General features: G+C 35.8%; 1 protein-coding gene across 1 annotated transcript in view; it reads right to left on the bottom strand.

Moving 5' to 3' along the window:
- The window catches only part of zgc:113232 (uncharacterized protein LOC541546 homolog), a 45883-nt gene that overhangs the window by 12213 nt on the left and 14773 nt on the right, over positions 1-18897 (bottom strand). Inside the window, exons 12-18 of the mRNA XM_062422036.1 lie at positions 18698-18751; positions 17584-17637; positions 17282-17335; positions 16076-16120; positions 6314-6367; positions 6140-6193; positions 4223-4276 (exon numbers count right to left, since the gene is read on the bottom strand). Of these exons, the coding sequence (XP_062278020.1) occupies positions 4223-4276; positions 6140-6193; positions 6314-6367; positions 16076-16120; positions 17282-17335; positions 17584-17637; positions 18698-18751 (369 nt within the window). The remainder of the gene's footprint in view (positions 1-4222; positions 4277-6139; positions 6194-6313; positions 6368-16075; positions 16121-17281; positions 17336-17583; positions 17638-18697; positions 18752-18897) is intronic.

Raw genomic sequence — 18897 nt, 5'->3', positions numbered from 1 at the left:
TTCACAATCTGTTTCTCTTTTTTATAAACTCTTCAGCCATGAATTCTGAGCAGAGCCGGTCCTGCACGTCCGAAAAGGCCGCACCTGAGTTACAAAGCGTGCTCATATTTACTGATAACAGTTGGCAAGATGTAGCACAGCGATCCCTCAGGCCACGAAAAAAGGAAAAGAAAACAACACTAGAGTGAATTGCAGGAACAACAAGCAGGTATTTGTGTTCTTAATCCCTGTACAAGTAGGCTGAGGCTGCACAATAAGACATCTTGGGCCATGATTGTACTGCTTTCTAGACGTGCAGGATGCATGTGCAGGGAAAAATGAACCCACAGTGAGTAAAAATGTGAGGAGAGCAAAAAAAAAATGGCCAAAACTGCTAGCAAGCAACTGTGTTAGTTCCTGAATTGCAGCTCGGACAGAAAGGTGCATTTGTGCATTTGTGTGCATCCACCAGCACGCTTGCACCTTGAATAGCAGAACTTAGCTGAGGGCCCCAGGGAGGACAGGACCAGCACTGATTCTGAGGATTATATTCATCATATAGTTATTTATCTTTCTACCTAAATGCTAAAGTTATATGCTGAAAAATGAGTGATGAGTGAGTGTAGTAAAGATCACAGAAGACAAAGTGAGATTAACAACAAAAAAAGAAATGAGGAAGTGTTGCAGGGGAAAACCTTAAATCTGAACTTTTTGTGAGGAAGTAAGAACACCAGCTTGATCTTTATATTTAATGGTCAGTAATTCTGGAGTTTTTCAGAGTATTTCTAAGTACTTCTGAGTATTTCAAGAAGTACTAAGAAGTACTTCTGAGTATTTCAATATACTGATGTAATGATTCATCGAAGCTTAAAGGTGTTACTCAAGTCCAGAAGATGACTCAGAAAAGTAAAACTATTCTTGTGAATTGCTAACGTGGTTTTTTTTTTGGTTTGTTTTACTGGTTAAACAGTTTGAACGGTTTGACTGATGAAACCAGTTCAACCAGTAAAGACTGGTGGGAACGAGAACATCAGTACTGCAATAAAACCAGCAACTAGTAATATCAGAACTTGTCTAGTCAAATGATATATCTGCTTGTTTGTTCTCTGCAGCTCCGCTATTAACCAGAATTAAGAGATTGATTGATTGACCTTCTGAGCCACAGCCGACCCATATAGGCCCCGTATGTTTATGTGGGTCTAAGTGGGATCAGAATGGACCTTAAATGGGGCCCATTTAGCCAGCCCACATGGGCTTCACATGTGGGACCCATGTTACTGAAACAATATGGGGCCCATACAGTTTGCTCTGTTTATGCCCACATAGCCCACTTACATCCTTTATGAGGTCATACAGGCAGCTTCACATGTTACTGAAACCATGTGGGACCCAGTTGAAGCCCACTCAGTACCCACACAGCCCACTTTTAACCCATGTGGGGCCCACATGGACATGCTGGCTGGGTTCTAATATGAAGCACTGGGTGTATGTATTTCTTGTATGAACGTTGTTATACAATGAAAGTTATTATAGTATAATATAATGTATAAAAGTCATTTAATAAATATGTTAATAATTTCAACACTTTTAAAATGTAATTTAAAAAAATGATTTGGATGGGGATGAGCAGAGGCATGATGGGTATTAAAATAAGTCCTCATTATCATCTTAAGGGTTCTGGTATTGTTTTTATTTAAACACAGCTTCAGACATCAATGCCTTCTTTCTCTATTGTTGTCTCTTCTTAATGTCAGACAGTCTCACCACATTAATGTCAAACCAACATTAAAACTCCAGAGAATTCAACGTAGGGGAAGTTTCTCAGGATATCTGGAGGAACCACAGATGGATGACTTTCAATTTTAGATTCAAGAACAACAACTGAGTTTCATATTCAAGATAAACTGAGATGATTCCTAACATTCATTTGTATGAGTGTAATCCCCACCTGGCCACAAACACCTCAAGTGTAAATAAAAATGATTCACTTTCACTTTTTATTATGACTTTCAACTTCAGAAATGCATTTGATTATTTCTTTGCATGTTTTCTGGAATCTTTTACGATTACCTTTTTACTACTTTGCTTATTTACTTAACGAATTTCCATTTTTTTCATAAACTATTTGATAATTTGCTTAATAATTACATTTATTTATATATTTATTTGCAGATAAGTCAGTGTTGGTCCTCCTCAGTCATCTCAGCAGTGCTTTTACTGAACTTTGCCCATTTTTATAAAACAAATTCAGGAAAATTTCAATGTAATTTACTGAAATTTAACAGGATATTTTACAGATTGGTTGGTGCAATTTGGTGCAAAAGTATAAGAAGTATAAGAAAAATAATAAAAGTGATGTTAAGTAGGTTTAATTGGTATTAGTATCTACTTATATTATTATAATATTTGGGTTTCTAATTGTTCAAATGCAGTAAATCTTAATAAATGACACTCTGACAGACACAACATTATAAAACCTTTTCAAATAAATGAAAAGAATGAATGAACAGCTACACAACAACTACTTTGGGGAAATTATTTTTTTAAAAAGGTGAACAAACTGCACATTTTTCTCATCATTTGTACCAAACTGCACCATTATTTCTGTAAAATATCATAAAAATGAACTGCTATACCTGCAAATGACCAATTAAAGGGCCTGTGACATAAAGCATTACTGTGATCTAATTTTTTTGGTTATATGTTGCTAAATAAAATCCTGATTAACATTTTCAGTCATCTCAGTAGCTGTTTCTTAAATCCGGCTCCTCCTTGTGTTCCTTATCCAGGTGCCTGATTAAATTTGTGGTGTTGAAACATTTTGCAGACGCCCCCCCCCACGAGGTTCTTTAGTGTTGCACAGATTGCAAATAGCTTGTGTTTCATCTGTCTCATTTACACTCGGATTCAAACAAACATGTCGGTGGTGTGGAACGTCTTCAGAGTAAATGAGACAGATAAAACACAAGCCATGGGAGCATCTGCAAAAAGTTTCAACACGACAATGACGACATTGATCGGATCGGCGAATTAAGACATTACAGCCGATCTCACAAATTGCATAAATTGCAAAATATCGGCCGATCCGATATAGCCGATCAGATCGGTGGAAAGCCTACCAAACTTCACCATTTCTGTAAAATCTCCTACAAATGAACTGCAAATGACTGATTTCCAGGAAAATTAAGGACATAAGTAGTTACCATGATCTCATCTTTAATGCCTTCACGTCTTGGTTGTACATTCTCGGGGGTTAAACGACATGACTGCTGTCTTCTATTAGAGCTCCAGTAGGTTTCATTAATGCCGTTTTAAGAGGTTAAACATGTGAGGTCAGGACTCAAACAATGACATCGTTGTTTTTATTTCTCTCTTAAAGGAACTTCTTTGCCTCCTTCATGAGAAAACTGAGCAAACCCATGGTATTATTAACGCCCCCGTCCTGGTCATTCTCACTTCATAGTTTTTGTGTTAAGGTCAGCAGGAACAACAGAAAACACACATGGAGGAGGAGGGGGGGGAGGTTAAATTTAAATGTCAGGGCATATCACACTTCCATAAAGTTTTTGGAAGTTCCCAGAGACACATTAAAAAACAACAGCATGGTCAATATTAAATGTTAAAGATTCCCCATTAAAAGGTCAAGATTCAAAATATGCTGATAATGTAATAAATGACTAAAATGAAGCTTTGTTATTTTCTCAGACTTGACGAAAGTTCCTCTATAGAGCAACTAATCAACCTATTGATAGTAAATTAATTAATCTAACCAATCATAAGGGTAATAAGGGATATAAGTACTGCTGTGCAATGATAATAAAGGCTTTAATTGATTAAAAAATCAAGTGTTTTCTTCTTTAATTTGATTTTGCTTCATTTAAAACTCATTTTTTTGTATTTTAAATGTTTATTTTTTATTATTTCATCCTTTTCAAAGCCCCTTTGGACTGAATAGTTATAAAAAAAGTAGTTTCTATGTGTTTATATTGAGTTTTTGTGTGTATTCGTCTGTATTTCTTTACTCTTTTATTAGGTATTGTTTTCTTTCCTTAATCTCAAAAACTTCATTCTTCTTACTTTTCTTTTATTATGTATTTTTTTCTAATAAACATAGTTATGAAAGCTCAAACCTATAAAAACTCCCCTTAATGGACACTTTATTTAATCCAAATCTTCTGCACATGCTCAGTTTATTCCTCTGTGTCAGGAATCAAATCTGTGACTTTAAAGTTACGTCACTCACCACAGCGCCGACTCTTCCTCGAGGTCCCTGAACGCCTCGGTCTCCTTTACTGCCCTGCAACAGGAAAACAGACAATATTACACTGAGGAGATGCTTGGTAGATAAAAACTCAGAGTAGTAAACAACATCTTTAAAAATATTATAGTTCCATGTTGGGCTTTCTTACAGGTATAGTATATATAATATTTAAATTTATTAGTCTGTAAATGTATTGTAGTTGTAGTTCTGAGTTGTGTTGTGTGCTTAAAGGGATAGTTTGCAGTTTTTGAAGTGAGGTTGTATAAGATACTTATTCGTGATCAGTGTATTATCTGCAATAGAGCAGCATATTTGTATACATGTTACACCCTGCGTTACACTGCAGCAGCACTTTCTGACCCAGACAGCTGATTTGTGACATAGAAATAAGGTTCTACAGCCCATGAAAAGCCAAACCACACCTCCAGAACCCAACTGACCCATTCAAAGCTTTAGATGACTCTACCAGTGCAGGCTTGCTACTCTTTTGTAGTCTAATACTAACTGTACAGTCCAGACATTGAGTTGTGAAAACAGTGTGTAGACATGCAGGCAGCACTCTGCATACAGTGGAATTCAATATTTGATGCAAGCTGATACCATCTGTAAGTAATGTGCATTAGACTGTCTGTTACACTCTAAATGTAATGTAAATGAAAAGAAACATTTTAATTTTAAAGCATTTTGTCAATATTGAGCAGGGCATATCCTTTAAAAACAACAATTTTTTCTAGATAAGTTTTGACAAATTATATAAAATTAGTTAAAAAAACATAGTGTTGCCTTGCTAAAAGTGGATTATACTTATTCCACATTTTAGTTCATTTATTATCCTGTATATAATCAGATTTTAATGAAAAAATACTGGTTACACCAATTGGACACTTGGTTGCATCACATCATTGACCCTCGTATCTGATTTCTCTCGTTAATGAATCAAAACAAATAACTTCATTTCTGTTCAGCTGGTGTTGTGTTGAGGCTCGTTAAGTACAGAAACCATCTTTGATCAATACATCTATGCTTTATCCAGAATAACAGGAGATTTTACAAATTCTTCCTAGTTTTAATGCAAATTCTGCATAAAAACATGATGAAATTTGAGGTTGATATTTGTAAAGCTTTGTTTGACGCATTCAGCATTTTGACTCAATAACATTTTGGATGAAATATGAATCATTTCAGCAGCTTTTGTTCTTTGTTGCTGAAACTGAGAGTCATTAATAGACTGACTAGAAAAGTGTAATCTCTCACTTTCACTTTTACTCACTTTAATAACGTCAGATAAAAGTATGAACTTAATCTAACCTTAGGATCATATTATCAAGAGTGTGTGGGATTCTTTGCTTTCTTTTCAAGTCAACCGCTCTTGATCTTACGCATCCTTTCTCCCTCTTCTCCTTCTCTCCTCTCTCTCTCTCTCTCTCTCTCTCTCTCTCTCTCTCTCTCTCTCTCTCTCTCTCTCTCTCTCTCTCTCTCTCTCTCTCTCTCTCTCTCTTCTCTCTCTCTGCAGATGGCCGCCCACCTGGAGCTCGGTTCTGCATAAGTGGTTTCTTCCCATTAAAGGGAGTTTTAACTTGCTGCTGCCACCAAGTGTTTACTCATGTGGGAAAGTTTGGTCTCTTTAAAATGAATTAAAGAGTTCTGTCTAGACCTGCTCTATGTGTAAAGTGCCTTGAGATGACTTTTGTTGTGATTTGGCGCTATATAAATAAAGATTGATTGATTTAATGATTGATTGATTGAAACAACCCTGAATAGATACACATAAAACATAACAAACTGAAACTGTATAAAAACTAAACTATCTAAAATACTGAGTAAATGTCTGTAAATATTAATAAAGATTTAATTTGCAGCGTTGATGCTCTCGGACACAGCAGCCGTTGTGTTTGTTACCTTGGTACCAAACTGGCCAGGCTCTCCCATCAAACCGGGGACTCCTATGGGACCCTGAGGAGACAAACAGCACAGAGTTTGTAAGATTTCGGGGGCGGGGGGGGGGGGGGGGGGGGGGGGGCACAGATGACCAAACAGTTACCCTGCAATTTAATCTAAACCTCGTTGACTCACATCTTCTCCAGGGTCACCATCACTGCCTGGCACACCGTCTTTACCTTTATCACCCTGAGAGAAGAAGAAGAAGAAGTAGAAGAAGAGATAACAGTGAGCAGGATAAACTTGTGTGGTTGGAAGAAGCATTAGAAACATTTCATTTGCAAAAAATTCCAGAAAATCTAAATCATTGAATCCCATTTGTAGGCGTTATTATATAATCAAACTAGTGTCCTTTAATCTTGATGTTGGTATGGTGAAATGGCTCGGTCAGTAACTCAGTCAGTCAGTCAGTAACTCAGTCAGTCAGTCAGTCAGTCAGTCAGTAACTCAGTCAGTAACTCAGTCAGTCAGTCAGTCAGTCAGTCAGTCAGTCAGTCAGTCAGTCAGTAACTCAGTCAGTCAGTCAGTCAGTCAGTCAGTCAGTCAGTCAGTAACTCAGTCAGTCAGTCAGTCAGTCAGTCAGTCAGTCAGTAACTCAGTCAGTCAGTCAGTCAGTCAGTCAGTCAGTAACTCAGTCAGTCAATCAGTCAGTCAGTAACTCAGTCAGTCAGTCAGTCAGTCAGTCAGTAACTCAGTCAGTCAGTCAGTCAGTCAGTAACTCAGTCAGTCAGTCAGTAACTCAGTCAGTCAGTCAGTCAGTAACTCAATCAGTCAGTCAGTAACTCAGTCAGTCAGTCAGTCAGTCAGTAACTCAATCAGTCAGTCAGTAACTCAGTCAGTCAGTCAATCAGTCAGTCAGTAACTCAGTCAGTCAGTCAGTCAGTCAGTCAGTAACTCAGTCAGTCAGTCAGTCAGTCAGTAACTCAGTCAGTCAGTCAGTAACTCAGTCAGTCAGTCAGTAACTCCGGGCAGGGTTATTATAATTAATTAAGACTAAAACTAAAACTAAAACTAGCTTGATGTCTTGAGATAACGGGATAGTACCAGCAGGTTACAGGAGAGCAGCTGCAGCATAACGCACAAGAAGAAAATGCTAAACATACAATTTATGATTTTCTATAAAGGAGAAGAAGTTGTTCCAGGTAGAAAACATCACAGCCCTGATATGGGAATATTTAGACTCCGACCCCGCAGTAGATAAAAGTGAAAGTGTGGTGATGAAGAGTGATGGAACATTTATGGGATAAAAGCTAAATGTGAAAGTTTACACTGACAGGATGACATAGTCTGAGTCAGTTTGATACAGGATGTAGGGGTTGATGATGGGTGTGACGGCTATTTCCTCAAGTTAAAAGTTCAAAAGAACAAAGGTCATGGTCATTGATTATAGGAAAATACCACAGCCAGCTCGCCCAAATATAATCAAGAGTACAGATGTGGAGATGGTTGATTCCTATAAGTACTTGACCCATGACCTCAATACATCAACAATCTGCAAAAAGGGCATAAAGAGATTATACTTTCTGAAGGAATTAAACAGTCCTATGTTCCCTCAGTTCCCTCAGCCCCATGTCCCTACAGCCCTATGTTCTCTCAGCCCCATGTTCCCTCAGCCCTATGTTCTCTCAGCCCTATGTTCCCTCAGCCCTATGTTCCCTCAGCCCTATGTCCCTACAGCCCTATGTTCCCTCAACACTATGTTCCCTCAGCCCTATGTTCCCTCAGTCCTATGTTCTCTCAGCCTTATGTTCCCTCAGCCCTATGTTCCCTCAGCCTTATGTTCCCTCAGCCTTATGTTCCCACAGCCCTATGTTCCCTCAGCCCTATGTTCCCACAGCCCTGTTCCCTCAGTCCTATGTTCCCACAGCCCTATGTTCCCTCAGTCCTATGTTCCCACAGCCCCATGTCCCTACAGCCCTATGTTCCCTCAGCCCTATGTTCCCACAGCCCTATGTTCCCTCAGTCCTATGTTCCCACAGCCCCATGTCCCTACAGCCCTATGTTCCCTCAGCCCTATGTTCCTACAGCTCCTATGTTCCCTCAGCCCTATGTTCCCTCAGTCCTATGTTCCTACAGCTCCTATGTTCCCTCAGCCCTATGTTCCCTCAGCCCTATGTTCCCACAGCCCTATGTTCCCTCAGTCCTATGTTCCCACAGCCCTATGTTCCCTCAGCCCTATGTTCCCTCAGCCCTATGTTCCCTCAGCCCTGTTCCCTCAGCCTTATGTTTCCTCAACCTTATGTTCCTTCAGGCCTATGTTCCCTCAGCCTTATGTTCACTCAGCCTTCTGTTCCCTCAAGCCATGAAACTCCAGAAATCTCAACCACTGCTTTCACTACCAAAACCAATCCTCCTTCTTACTTATAAGGCTTTAAATTACTCCATCACGTCCTTCACGTTCTCTTGATGCTGATTATTTAACTGTTCCTCAATGTAAAGTATTTTAACAAATAGTTCCCTTTCTTTGGAATAAACTACCAGTTCACATTCAGGAGGGAAATTTCTGCTGAGACTTTCAAATCTAGTCTGAAAACACGACTTTTCTCTCTACATTATGCATTATGGCCTCTGCTGATAAATCAAATCACTATAAACTCTAACTAACGCTTACATAATCTCTATTTTTAGATTGCTGACCTCAGTGCTGTTGTTATATAAACATTACTACCTGTGTGTAATTTCACATGAGACTCTTTTGGGGACATTGAAACTTTAAAACCTGTCCAGCTAGTTCAACCGGGGGAAAGTGAAAGTCAGCTCAGATTTCCAGACATTGCAGAATGACATTGAACTCGAGCTCACTTACTGTAAAACCATTGTGGTTTCATAATGCCTCAACCTTATCTAGAACACATGAACAGACACATATTATCTGTGCATTTCACCTTTGTGCAAAATAACTGACCCGGATTTTAAACCAGTTTATATAACCTGGAAAGACCCATGTTTCTTAAGACACTTCCTCATATGTGACTGGTTTCCCATCGATATACAAAAACCTGCTGCATAGCTGACAGTTTGATTTTAGTTTTTAGTTTTTGGGTTCTCAGCCAAGTTTCTCCTGTCATCATATATTTCAAAAGGAAACTGCACACACTGCACACCAGGATGGAAAAACACCCTTTACAGTAAACGCCCTTTTGTGTCAAATGACCACAAATAACCCTAATTCACTTCAGTACAAGGCAACGCAATTATTAATATTAAAAGATTTTCATATGATAGAAAAAATCCCAAAGTTCATCAACAGAACAAAATAGTTAAATTAAAACATTTTCAGATATAATATCAAAATAAATCAGTTCCGTAATTAAAGCAGCAACCAAAAGAATAGTAATAGTCACTCTGCTTTTATTCTTTTTATTGTTTGTTTTGTTCATTTAAACTGACTGTAATGTACCAATGGAGACACTTAATTTTGATGTATATTGTGCAATATATAAATATAAATTTGATGCATGAATATATGAACTTTGCAATGGATTACTTTATATATGAGAACTTTTGGGGATATATAACCATGCATATATAAGGAAATAAGTGTATATATGTGTATATTTTAACTGTGTTATTATATGTGTATTGTCCATCTTTTTTATGAAAACTTCTGAAGCCAGCTTTTAAAAACAGATAATATACTTTTTTATAGTTGAATTAATTAAAACGGCTCAGTAATTGGTTGGATATACTTGAGAAATATTTGAATATGTGTAATATTTAAAAATAAAATGATTAACAAACATAAAACTGAGGTATAAATAATATTTTGTAATTTTACTTTATGTACCATGGTACTTTGGGGGATATATAACCATGCATATACTGTATAAGGAAATATGTATATATTTATGTGTATATTTTAACAGTATGTGCATTATCTAACATGTTCCAATTATTATAAATGTTTTATGTTTATTATGTACATTGGGATCTATTGAATGATGTAAAAAGGGTCGGTGTTATAAGTAAATGCTTCAGCCTACACCTTTTTGGTCAGAAACTGCTTTATTTATTTATTTGTTTATTTATTTATCTGCTTGTTTATTTTTACTTTCATTATTTTTCCTTTTTGGTTTGTGAGATGAAGAACAAGCACATTTACTTTATTTCTACATGTGTACTTGAGTTTAACTCTTACTACTATATAATACTGTTTCCTAATTCAAATGGAAATAAAATGCATCTTTTAAAAAAATCTTTGTGCAGCTGATACACATTTTTATACTGTATGTGCAAATGCACATAAAAAATGTAAAAAAAATCAGCATTTAAATATGTTGTATTCTTCATATTCTATAAAATAGTGACTGTAAATGTCTTTTTTTTCCTCCATAAGATTAATCAAACGTTTATTAATGACTGACTAGAAATGTGACTTGGTGTAGAGACTAATTACGAGTCAGAATATGAACAGTATGTAAAGGGTTTATAACCAAAATAAACTAAACTAACAATGAAGGAATAAAGAAACTGAATTGCATTGCAGTGAGATCTACTTTTACTTTTACTGGAATTTTTTTTTTTCCTTCTCTGCTTTGTTAATCACTGTCTAAACAATAAAACAATAAAGTAATAACAACCTTTAACTCACTGTCTCTGCTGTCTGGTTTCATTTGTGAAACTTCCTGTGCTTTAAAAACCTGACATTCAAGATAAGAGAGGATGAATGTTTGTGTGTTAAAGTTCAAAGGTTTTACTGTCACATTACACATTTATAACTTGAATAAGAAATGTAAGCACGTTATGAATAGGCATGAATCCATAAATGCTGTCAGCAAACATCTCAAAACACTCCTGAAATAAGTGAGATGACTGTTTTTATTTAACGTTCCCACAGAGCTTAAAGCATGAGAGACAGCTCAGGGTTAATGTCACATGACTGATACTCTTTAGATGAAATGTGCCTTTAAATAGATAAGCATAGTTAGAATAATTCAGTGTGTAGTCATTTTCACTTTGACCCTAATTACTTCTCACTCAGACAGCTTTATCTTTTACTTTCTGTTTTACCTCACACTTCATTTAAACCTCTAAATTTGGGTGTTGACTCAGAGAAAGTAAAACTATTTTATTTTAAAAACCCTTTCAGCAATTTTGGTATTTTTCTTTCAGAAGTGAACGTTTTTCGGGGGGCAGTTCTGTATTATGTTATAAAAGAAATTACCAAAAACTTTCTTCCTCCTGCGGATGAAGTGATGACTAATAGATGGTATCTGTTTTCTTGCTTAAAACACTCCCAAAAAAAAGCACATTTCCTGTTTATAAAAGTCACAATGAAAGTCAAATGATGCAGAAAGTCAGAGGAGAAGTTGGAAAAGAGGATTTTTATAATATTTTCATGTGATTGGGATGATGTGAGATCATCTGATAGCAACACGCTTGTTTTGTTTGTTTGGATAAAGCAGAACCCTAATCCTATGTTATTATAAAAACAATCTGATATACTTAAGCTATCTCAACATAAGCTGCCAAAACCAGCATTAGCTTAGCATGATGTCATTGCTGCTTCTTGTAATCTTGGAAAAACCTTTATCTGTTTATCTGTGTGCAACAAACAAGATATAACATGTTAGTCAGTGAGCTTTAGAGATGTTGGTACATGTATTTATGAGCCAGGTTTCACTCTGCTTCCTGTCTTTATGCTTTATTGTGTGTCTGCAGTCAGGAGGCCTACTACACACTGAAACCTTGCTGTAATGATTCCTCCTGTTCATACTGACCATTAGAAGAACCCTTCATAATGTTTACAATGGAAGTGATGGAGGACTAAATCCACAGTCCTCCTTCTGTGGAAACATGGATTTAAAAGTTGATCTGAAGCTAATATGAAGCTTCAGTCGTCTGAATGAGTCAAATCTTCATCTTCTATGTTTCAGCGTTACAGTGTTTTTAGTGCCAAAGTCTTTTTGTTACTATACTTCCACCACAGCTCAACAGGGAAACACTAAGAGGGAATCTGATGCTAAAAAGACTCTAAATACTATTATTACTACTACTACTACTACTGTAATAACTACTACTACAAAGAGTACTACTTCTACTACTACTACTACTACTACTACTACTATAAAAAATACTACTACTACTACTACTGTAACAATTACTACTACTCCATAAAGTACTACTCCTCCATGTACTGTCCCACTCAGTAAACATGTCAGATATCATTGATATAATAACTCAGACTGATGAAGCTCAATAGAAGCTGATCATCTACTTTATAATGACTGTGTGGAAACACTGTGGATTTTGTCCTCCATCACTTTACATTGAAAGCATATTAGAAGGTTTTAATAGTCAGTATGAACAGGAGGAATGATTACAGAGAGGAAAACCTCTTTACTGCTCATATGAACACCTGACTGCTGGTTTAAGACACGTAAACACCTCACTTACATACAAATTCACCTTTTATTTAATCATTTACATCTATGCATGCAAACGTTCGCCTGTTAAACTGCAGGACTTTCACATTTCTATCTTCTATCTTTTATCTTCTGGGTTTGGTTTCCTGACTGCATGAGGTCGTTATCAGCAAATCCAAACGTCTGACTTTCCCTCCAGCACATTAACGCATGTAAGTCATTTCAAAATCTCACATCAAGCTCTGTGTTTAGCCCCCTCTGTGGCTGATATTCAACATGTGAGTTCAAGTCTCACGTGTGTGTGTGTGTGTGTGTGTGTGTGCGCGTGTGTGTGTGTGTGTGTGTGTGTGTGTGTGTGTGTGTGTGTGTGTGTGTGTGTGTGTGTGTGTGTATGTGCGTGTGTGTGTAGGTTGGTTGGTGGTTTAAACAATGCCACAGGATGTTTGTAAAGGTCACTATCTCTCACGCAAAACTGGTGAGTCACATGTTGGCGTGATGATATTTGTCTCCAGCTCAAACACGTGCTCCTGTTTTTGTTTTTTTTACTTTGACTAATTGGGGATTTTAAGATGTTTCTCCACCTATTTACTCACTGATGGACAGATTAAAAAAGGATGTTGGAGATTTAGGTACATTATGTAGCTTGTAGCTGTTAGCCACCACTTCTTTTTAACTCGCTGACTCATGTGACTTCAGTTTCATCAGATTGCATCGCAGCTTCACGTGAGACACAAAAGCCACAAACCCCCCCCCCCCCCCCCTCAGTATCAGATCAGCAGGCAGTGACTCATTATAAAAAGCTTTTAATGACCCGCCTGTTCACACTGGCATGTCTGTACTATTGCATCGTTTTTTCAATAGTTTAATGTTGATTCTTTTATATTAATGTTATCTATATATGCCTGATGATGTTTTTTTTAATTGTGTTTTTGTGTGTTTTTGCTTAAAATGTGTATAATGTATTATGTAAAGCACTTTGTTATGGTTTGGAAAGGTGCTATAGTTATATTATTATATTATTATAATACCTGGATAAACACTGAGGTGGAAAATCCCCCTTTAAGGGCTTGTGGTGATATTTATATTTAAATTCCTTTAATTTTATACTCATTTCCTCCAAATTTTCTCAGTTATTTGAAGGTATTTAAGTTAATTTTTGGGGTATTTTACAAGAGAGGGAGGTACAATTTAATACAAAATCATAACAAATAAAAGTTTATATTTCATTATATTTGTAAGTCTTAACAGATTTGATAGTAAATAATCTTTGTGTGTCAAATGATATATCAGCTTATATATTAAATTAGGTTTTTAAATACATTAATACAAGTAGCTGCTGTTTAAGGACATTTCTTTAAAAGGGTTACGCAACATTCAGGTGATTATTATAAAGTTATATTATAAGAAAAGAAACATCCTGATATGCTAATATGTAGTTTGACTTACAAAAACTACACAAAGAAAACTTAACAACTAAACCAACTTTCTTTCTGTTTTTTGTTATAATTTGTCATTTTTACATTGCAGCAACTTTTCAGAAAAATGTCCTAAAACTAAACATCAAATATCTGCTAATACCTCCGAATATTTGCAGCTGATTATAATAAAATCAAAGGACCTGTAAAATAAAGTGACACCATTTTCATACCAATTAAGCTTTCCTTTTTTCTGTTTTTATTTGAATAACATTCGTTTCACATAAAATGATGTCACTGATTTCATGTCCTGTCGATTGTTTCGCAACCTCTCAGATTTATGTTGCAACCAATTTACACAATTAAGTACATTTTTTTGAGCCTTGCCTTTAGAAGAGATGCAATTCAAAGGTTTGTCATGAGGGTGACGCTACAGGAAAACACATAAAGCGTCCATAATGGAAACTGTTATATATATAAAGTGGATTAAAGTAATGTGGGACAACTAGACTCCAGTGCATTTATCTCTTTTTCTAATCAGTTATTTTAAAGCTTACTAGTATATGTAAACTGTGTAAGTTATATTGTTTAACATTACACATGCAGGTTACTAGTTCTGATGCAGAAAGGCCGACAAAATTAAATGACCAAATATGCAGATAAGGTTGCTTACTATAAATCAAAGTATTTCTAAGCCTAAAAAATAACTTCGCACATTACAAAATCTACAGATTCTGAAACGATTTGACACAAGAAGCGTTAATATATGTGTAATTTTCCTTTTGAGTACAGTATCGAAAAATTGTCTTCTGATTTAACATGGAAGCATCTCATGGATTTCATAATGATATTAGGTGTTGATATAATGTATTGGATTCATATTTAATATGGTGAACAAGTCAGAATTGCAAAAAGTGTCCTATATTACCTTAATCCACCCCTGTATGCTGAGTAAGTTTTATGGCAGGTAAATTTCAATATTAAGGGGCCTGATTTACTAAGATCACAAATAAAGGAACTAAATTGCGTGCACAGTGCAATAGATTGTGCGTTTCGTTTGCGTGCTTTTTGCAGGTGATCTACTTAGAATAACTGTTTAATGAAAACAGGTGCAACAGGTGCAGACAGCAGTATTTAAATGAGGGTTTTGTGTCTTAATGGAGAGTTTGGACGAGCAGAAAGCTGCAGGCGCAAAATGAAATGTGATCAGGTTCTAGTGGAAGAGGTTAACTAATACAGTATATTGAGTTATAACAAAAACTAATATTACCATAAAAACCCACATATGGGAGAGTATTAGTGACAAAGTCAATGCTGTTAGTATATATAATATTCCACTCCAAAAATATTAACACAGGTGGAAACAATGCGTATTCTGTCATTGTGCCTCCGTCTCCTCGTCTCCATGGTAACAGCCGCAGTTAATACCTGCCCTTCAAACTTATTATTTATAGACACAGTTACCGTCAGCAACATTACCTTCAGGTTTGGTAAATCACAATGCGCGTGCTAAATAACATATTAACATTTTCTCCTCCCTGTATTTTACACACTGGGGTTAAAACGTCTCATATTACATTAATTACGGTAAACTACTAATATTACATTCATTATGGTAAATGTACTAAATGAACAGTGGAGCAATAATAAAACTAACTTTGACTCACGCTCTGATAAATCTGAATATTTACGACAGTGTTAACAGGAATGTGTTCAGTAATGTGTGAAATGCTCTGCAGCTACAGTGAGACTCTGAACTGGTTGAGGTCACTGAGGTTTCAGTATTACCTCTTATCTTACAGTTACAGTGTGAAGTGAGTAATTGTGACCACAGACCGACGAGACCACTACTTTCCGCCCACACACACCCACACACACACACTGTACAGTCACACTCTGAGGTATGTAAGCAATGTATGACGTATAGTTATAAAATGCCTTATCATGTGTTCTGTGGTATTCTTCATTGTTCTGCATTTGCCTGTGTTTACCTGAGTTAATATCCGCTTATCCTGGAGTGTGTGAATAGCTGTGTGTGTGTGTGTGTGTGTGTGTGTGTGTGTGTGTGTGTGTGTGTGTGTGTGTGTGTGTGTGTGTGTGTGTGTGTGTGTGTGTACCTTGGGTCCGCCCGGTCCAGAGCCTCCAGGAAGTCCAGGATAACCCTGAGGAGGACAAACAGGAAATATTCTGCTCAGATTATCTCATATTATAAAAAGCACGTGTCACTCAATCCGCTCTCATGTGAAGAAGCTCGTTAGAAATCAGCCATTAAAGGACTAACTTACTCAAATGACTCTGACTCAATCTCACTTTATAATTGTCTCATCTAAGAGTGTGTGTGATGCTGCAGAAAGGTAACGAAACTCACTGCGGGAAGACTAAACCGCAACAACCAAAACACTGAAGCATGAAGCAATACAGAGAAATGAATGTTTCTATATGATTGTGTGTGTTGGCTGTTTGTCATAAATTGAGAGCAAAGGCTTTTATTCTAAGTAGAAAAATGCACCAAACACATAAAATATTAAATCTGAGACACATTTGAGAAAGTATTGTAGCTGTGTTTACAAGTTTGAAGGTAATTTATTAATTTATAGGACGATTAGAGAGTTTTTTTTAATTAACAGTCATGATAATTATCAACTAATCTGGTCATTTTATATTTCCAAATAAAGAAAAAATAATTAGAAAGAAAAGTAAAATGTGAGTGATGCTATGCAGAGTTAATGTTAAGATATGATAAGATAAGATTTTCATTCACTAGGGAAATCTGCAGGACCTCAGCAGCGAAGTTGATAGTAAAAATAGAAAAGCATCAATAAAAAAATCATCATCAATAAAAAATGTTTAAGTAATACGAAAATAATATTAAATACAAAATTTAAATAAAAAAATTAATTTAAAACAATTTAAATTTAAATTAAAAAAAAATAATAATAAAAATTCTTAAAAAAAATAATTAAAAAGTTAAAAAATTTAAAATTAAAAAAAATAAAAAATTTAAAAATTCATTCAAAAATCATCAGTGTTTCTCAAACTTTTTGGCTTGTGTCCCCTTAAAATAAAGTAAAGCCTACCCCAGACCTCTCATCACATGTTGCAGTGTTGTTTTATCTGAAGCCACGAGGAGATCAAATAAAGCAAAAATTAGAGGAAAACTTGCATTAAAAAAACTATTCTGTGTGTCAGAAATGTGTTTTTTCTTGTCCAATCATCTTGTGATCCCTTAAATGAACCCAGCGACCCCTTATGGAGTCTAAACTGCAGGTTAATTGATTTAACTGAGCAGAAATGATGATGATGATGATGAAGATCTTTCTTACAGTGTAGCCTCTCTCGCCGAAGTCACCAGGAAACCCAGGCGCTCCGATTTGACCCTGTGAAAGAAGTTCAGACAGTTAGAAAAACGTCAGGTCAGCGTGTGTCCTCTAGCGGCCTCTACTGGTGAGCAGGAGGAAGTGCAACAATAAAATCATATATGAAACTAACAGTTGTCTATGAACGTATGCAGATATATTGTGAACATTAAGTGGAAGGAAAACAATATTCAGCTGCGATACAGAGAAAATAGAAGCACTTCAGATTGTGTCTTTCTGGCCTTTAAAGTATATTTTTTTTTCCATACCTTATCTCCGTCTGGGCCTTGAGGACCCTCTATGCCTCCGTCACCAAGGGAGCCCTGAACAGAAAACACACAGACAACAACATCAATACAAAACTCATGATTTTAAAAAACAAAATTAAAAAGCTTATTTTAGTGTAAATGAACCTTTAAAATCTGAACTGAAAATGAAAAATACCTTTTTTAGGCTGAAATGTCACAAAATCAGCCAATAAAATGTGATTTCTTTTTTTTTTTTACTTTTGGACTCAATAGTTAATAATAACTTTCCTTGTTAAATAAAGTCATAATAACTGATTTTTACTTAATTGTTTACTTTTAAATTAGTTTGCTCTGTTTTTATAGATTTGAGAAAATATTGTTGTCTGCAGAGTTGAGAAGGTTACTTTATAAATGTAATAGATTACAGATTCCTACAGATCCTTCCTTCCTTCCTTCCTTCCATCTGTCCGTCCTTCCTTCCTCCCTTCCTTCCTTCCTTCTTTCATTCCTTCCTCCCTCCCTCCTTCCCTTCCTTCCCTCCTTTCCTCCCTCCCTTCCTTACTGCCTGCCTGGCTCCCTAACTAACTAACTAAGATCAGCTGTTAGGGTAAATGTTTCCATTAAGCACCAGAATCTAAGTCCAGCTGTTTTTCATGGATACTGACATGATTTATAAGGGAGATCATTTCTTATAAAAGCAACATTTATCTCTCATTTGAAAATGTATTCATTAGTTCATGTAGATTTTGGAATATAAAATAAAGATATTTGATGAATAAAGTGGGTTTAATTGGTACTGTGACTCCATTTAATCTCATGTGTGCTCCAAATAAACCCACGTCATGATTTATTTACTAAATATATAAAAAAATATTGATTTCAAAGGATTAAAAACAGCAATATATGTATTCAGTAACATGTTAAATATTAAAAAATGAGGAAAAAACCCTCCTGAGTAAAATCTTAAAGGTCTGACTTCAGATGTAACCTCCTTTGTATAAATCAAACATATTAATTAAACCTTTTTAACATCATTTTAGGACATTTGTACAAGTAGTTAAAATCTTCAGGAAACATAAATACAGTTCTAATGTGTATATAAAGAAATGTAAATATGTGTTTAAAGCTTGTTTACCTTGATACCTTCACCCCCATCTGATCCTGAAGGCCCAGCGTCACCACTAGGACCCTGAAATGAATCAAATAATCACATAAAAATCAATTAATTAATTCAGTTTGTGTGACAGTTAACATCATAATTTACATTACAGCAACAATTAATAAAAGATGGAAGGAAAATATTACATAAAACATCAAATAAAAAGGTTATAGCAG

The sequence above is a fragment of the Scomber scombrus genome, chromosome 7 (assembly GCF_963691925.1).
Source record: "Scomber scombrus chromosome 7, fScoSco1.1, whole genome shotgun sequence".
NCBI classification, from domain to species: domain Eukaryota; kingdom Metazoa; phylum Chordata; class Actinopteri; order Scombriformes; family Scombridae; genus Scomber; species Scomber scombrus.
Note: the sequence above shows the minus strand (reverse complement) of the source record. Positions and strands in the feature narration are given on the sequence as shown.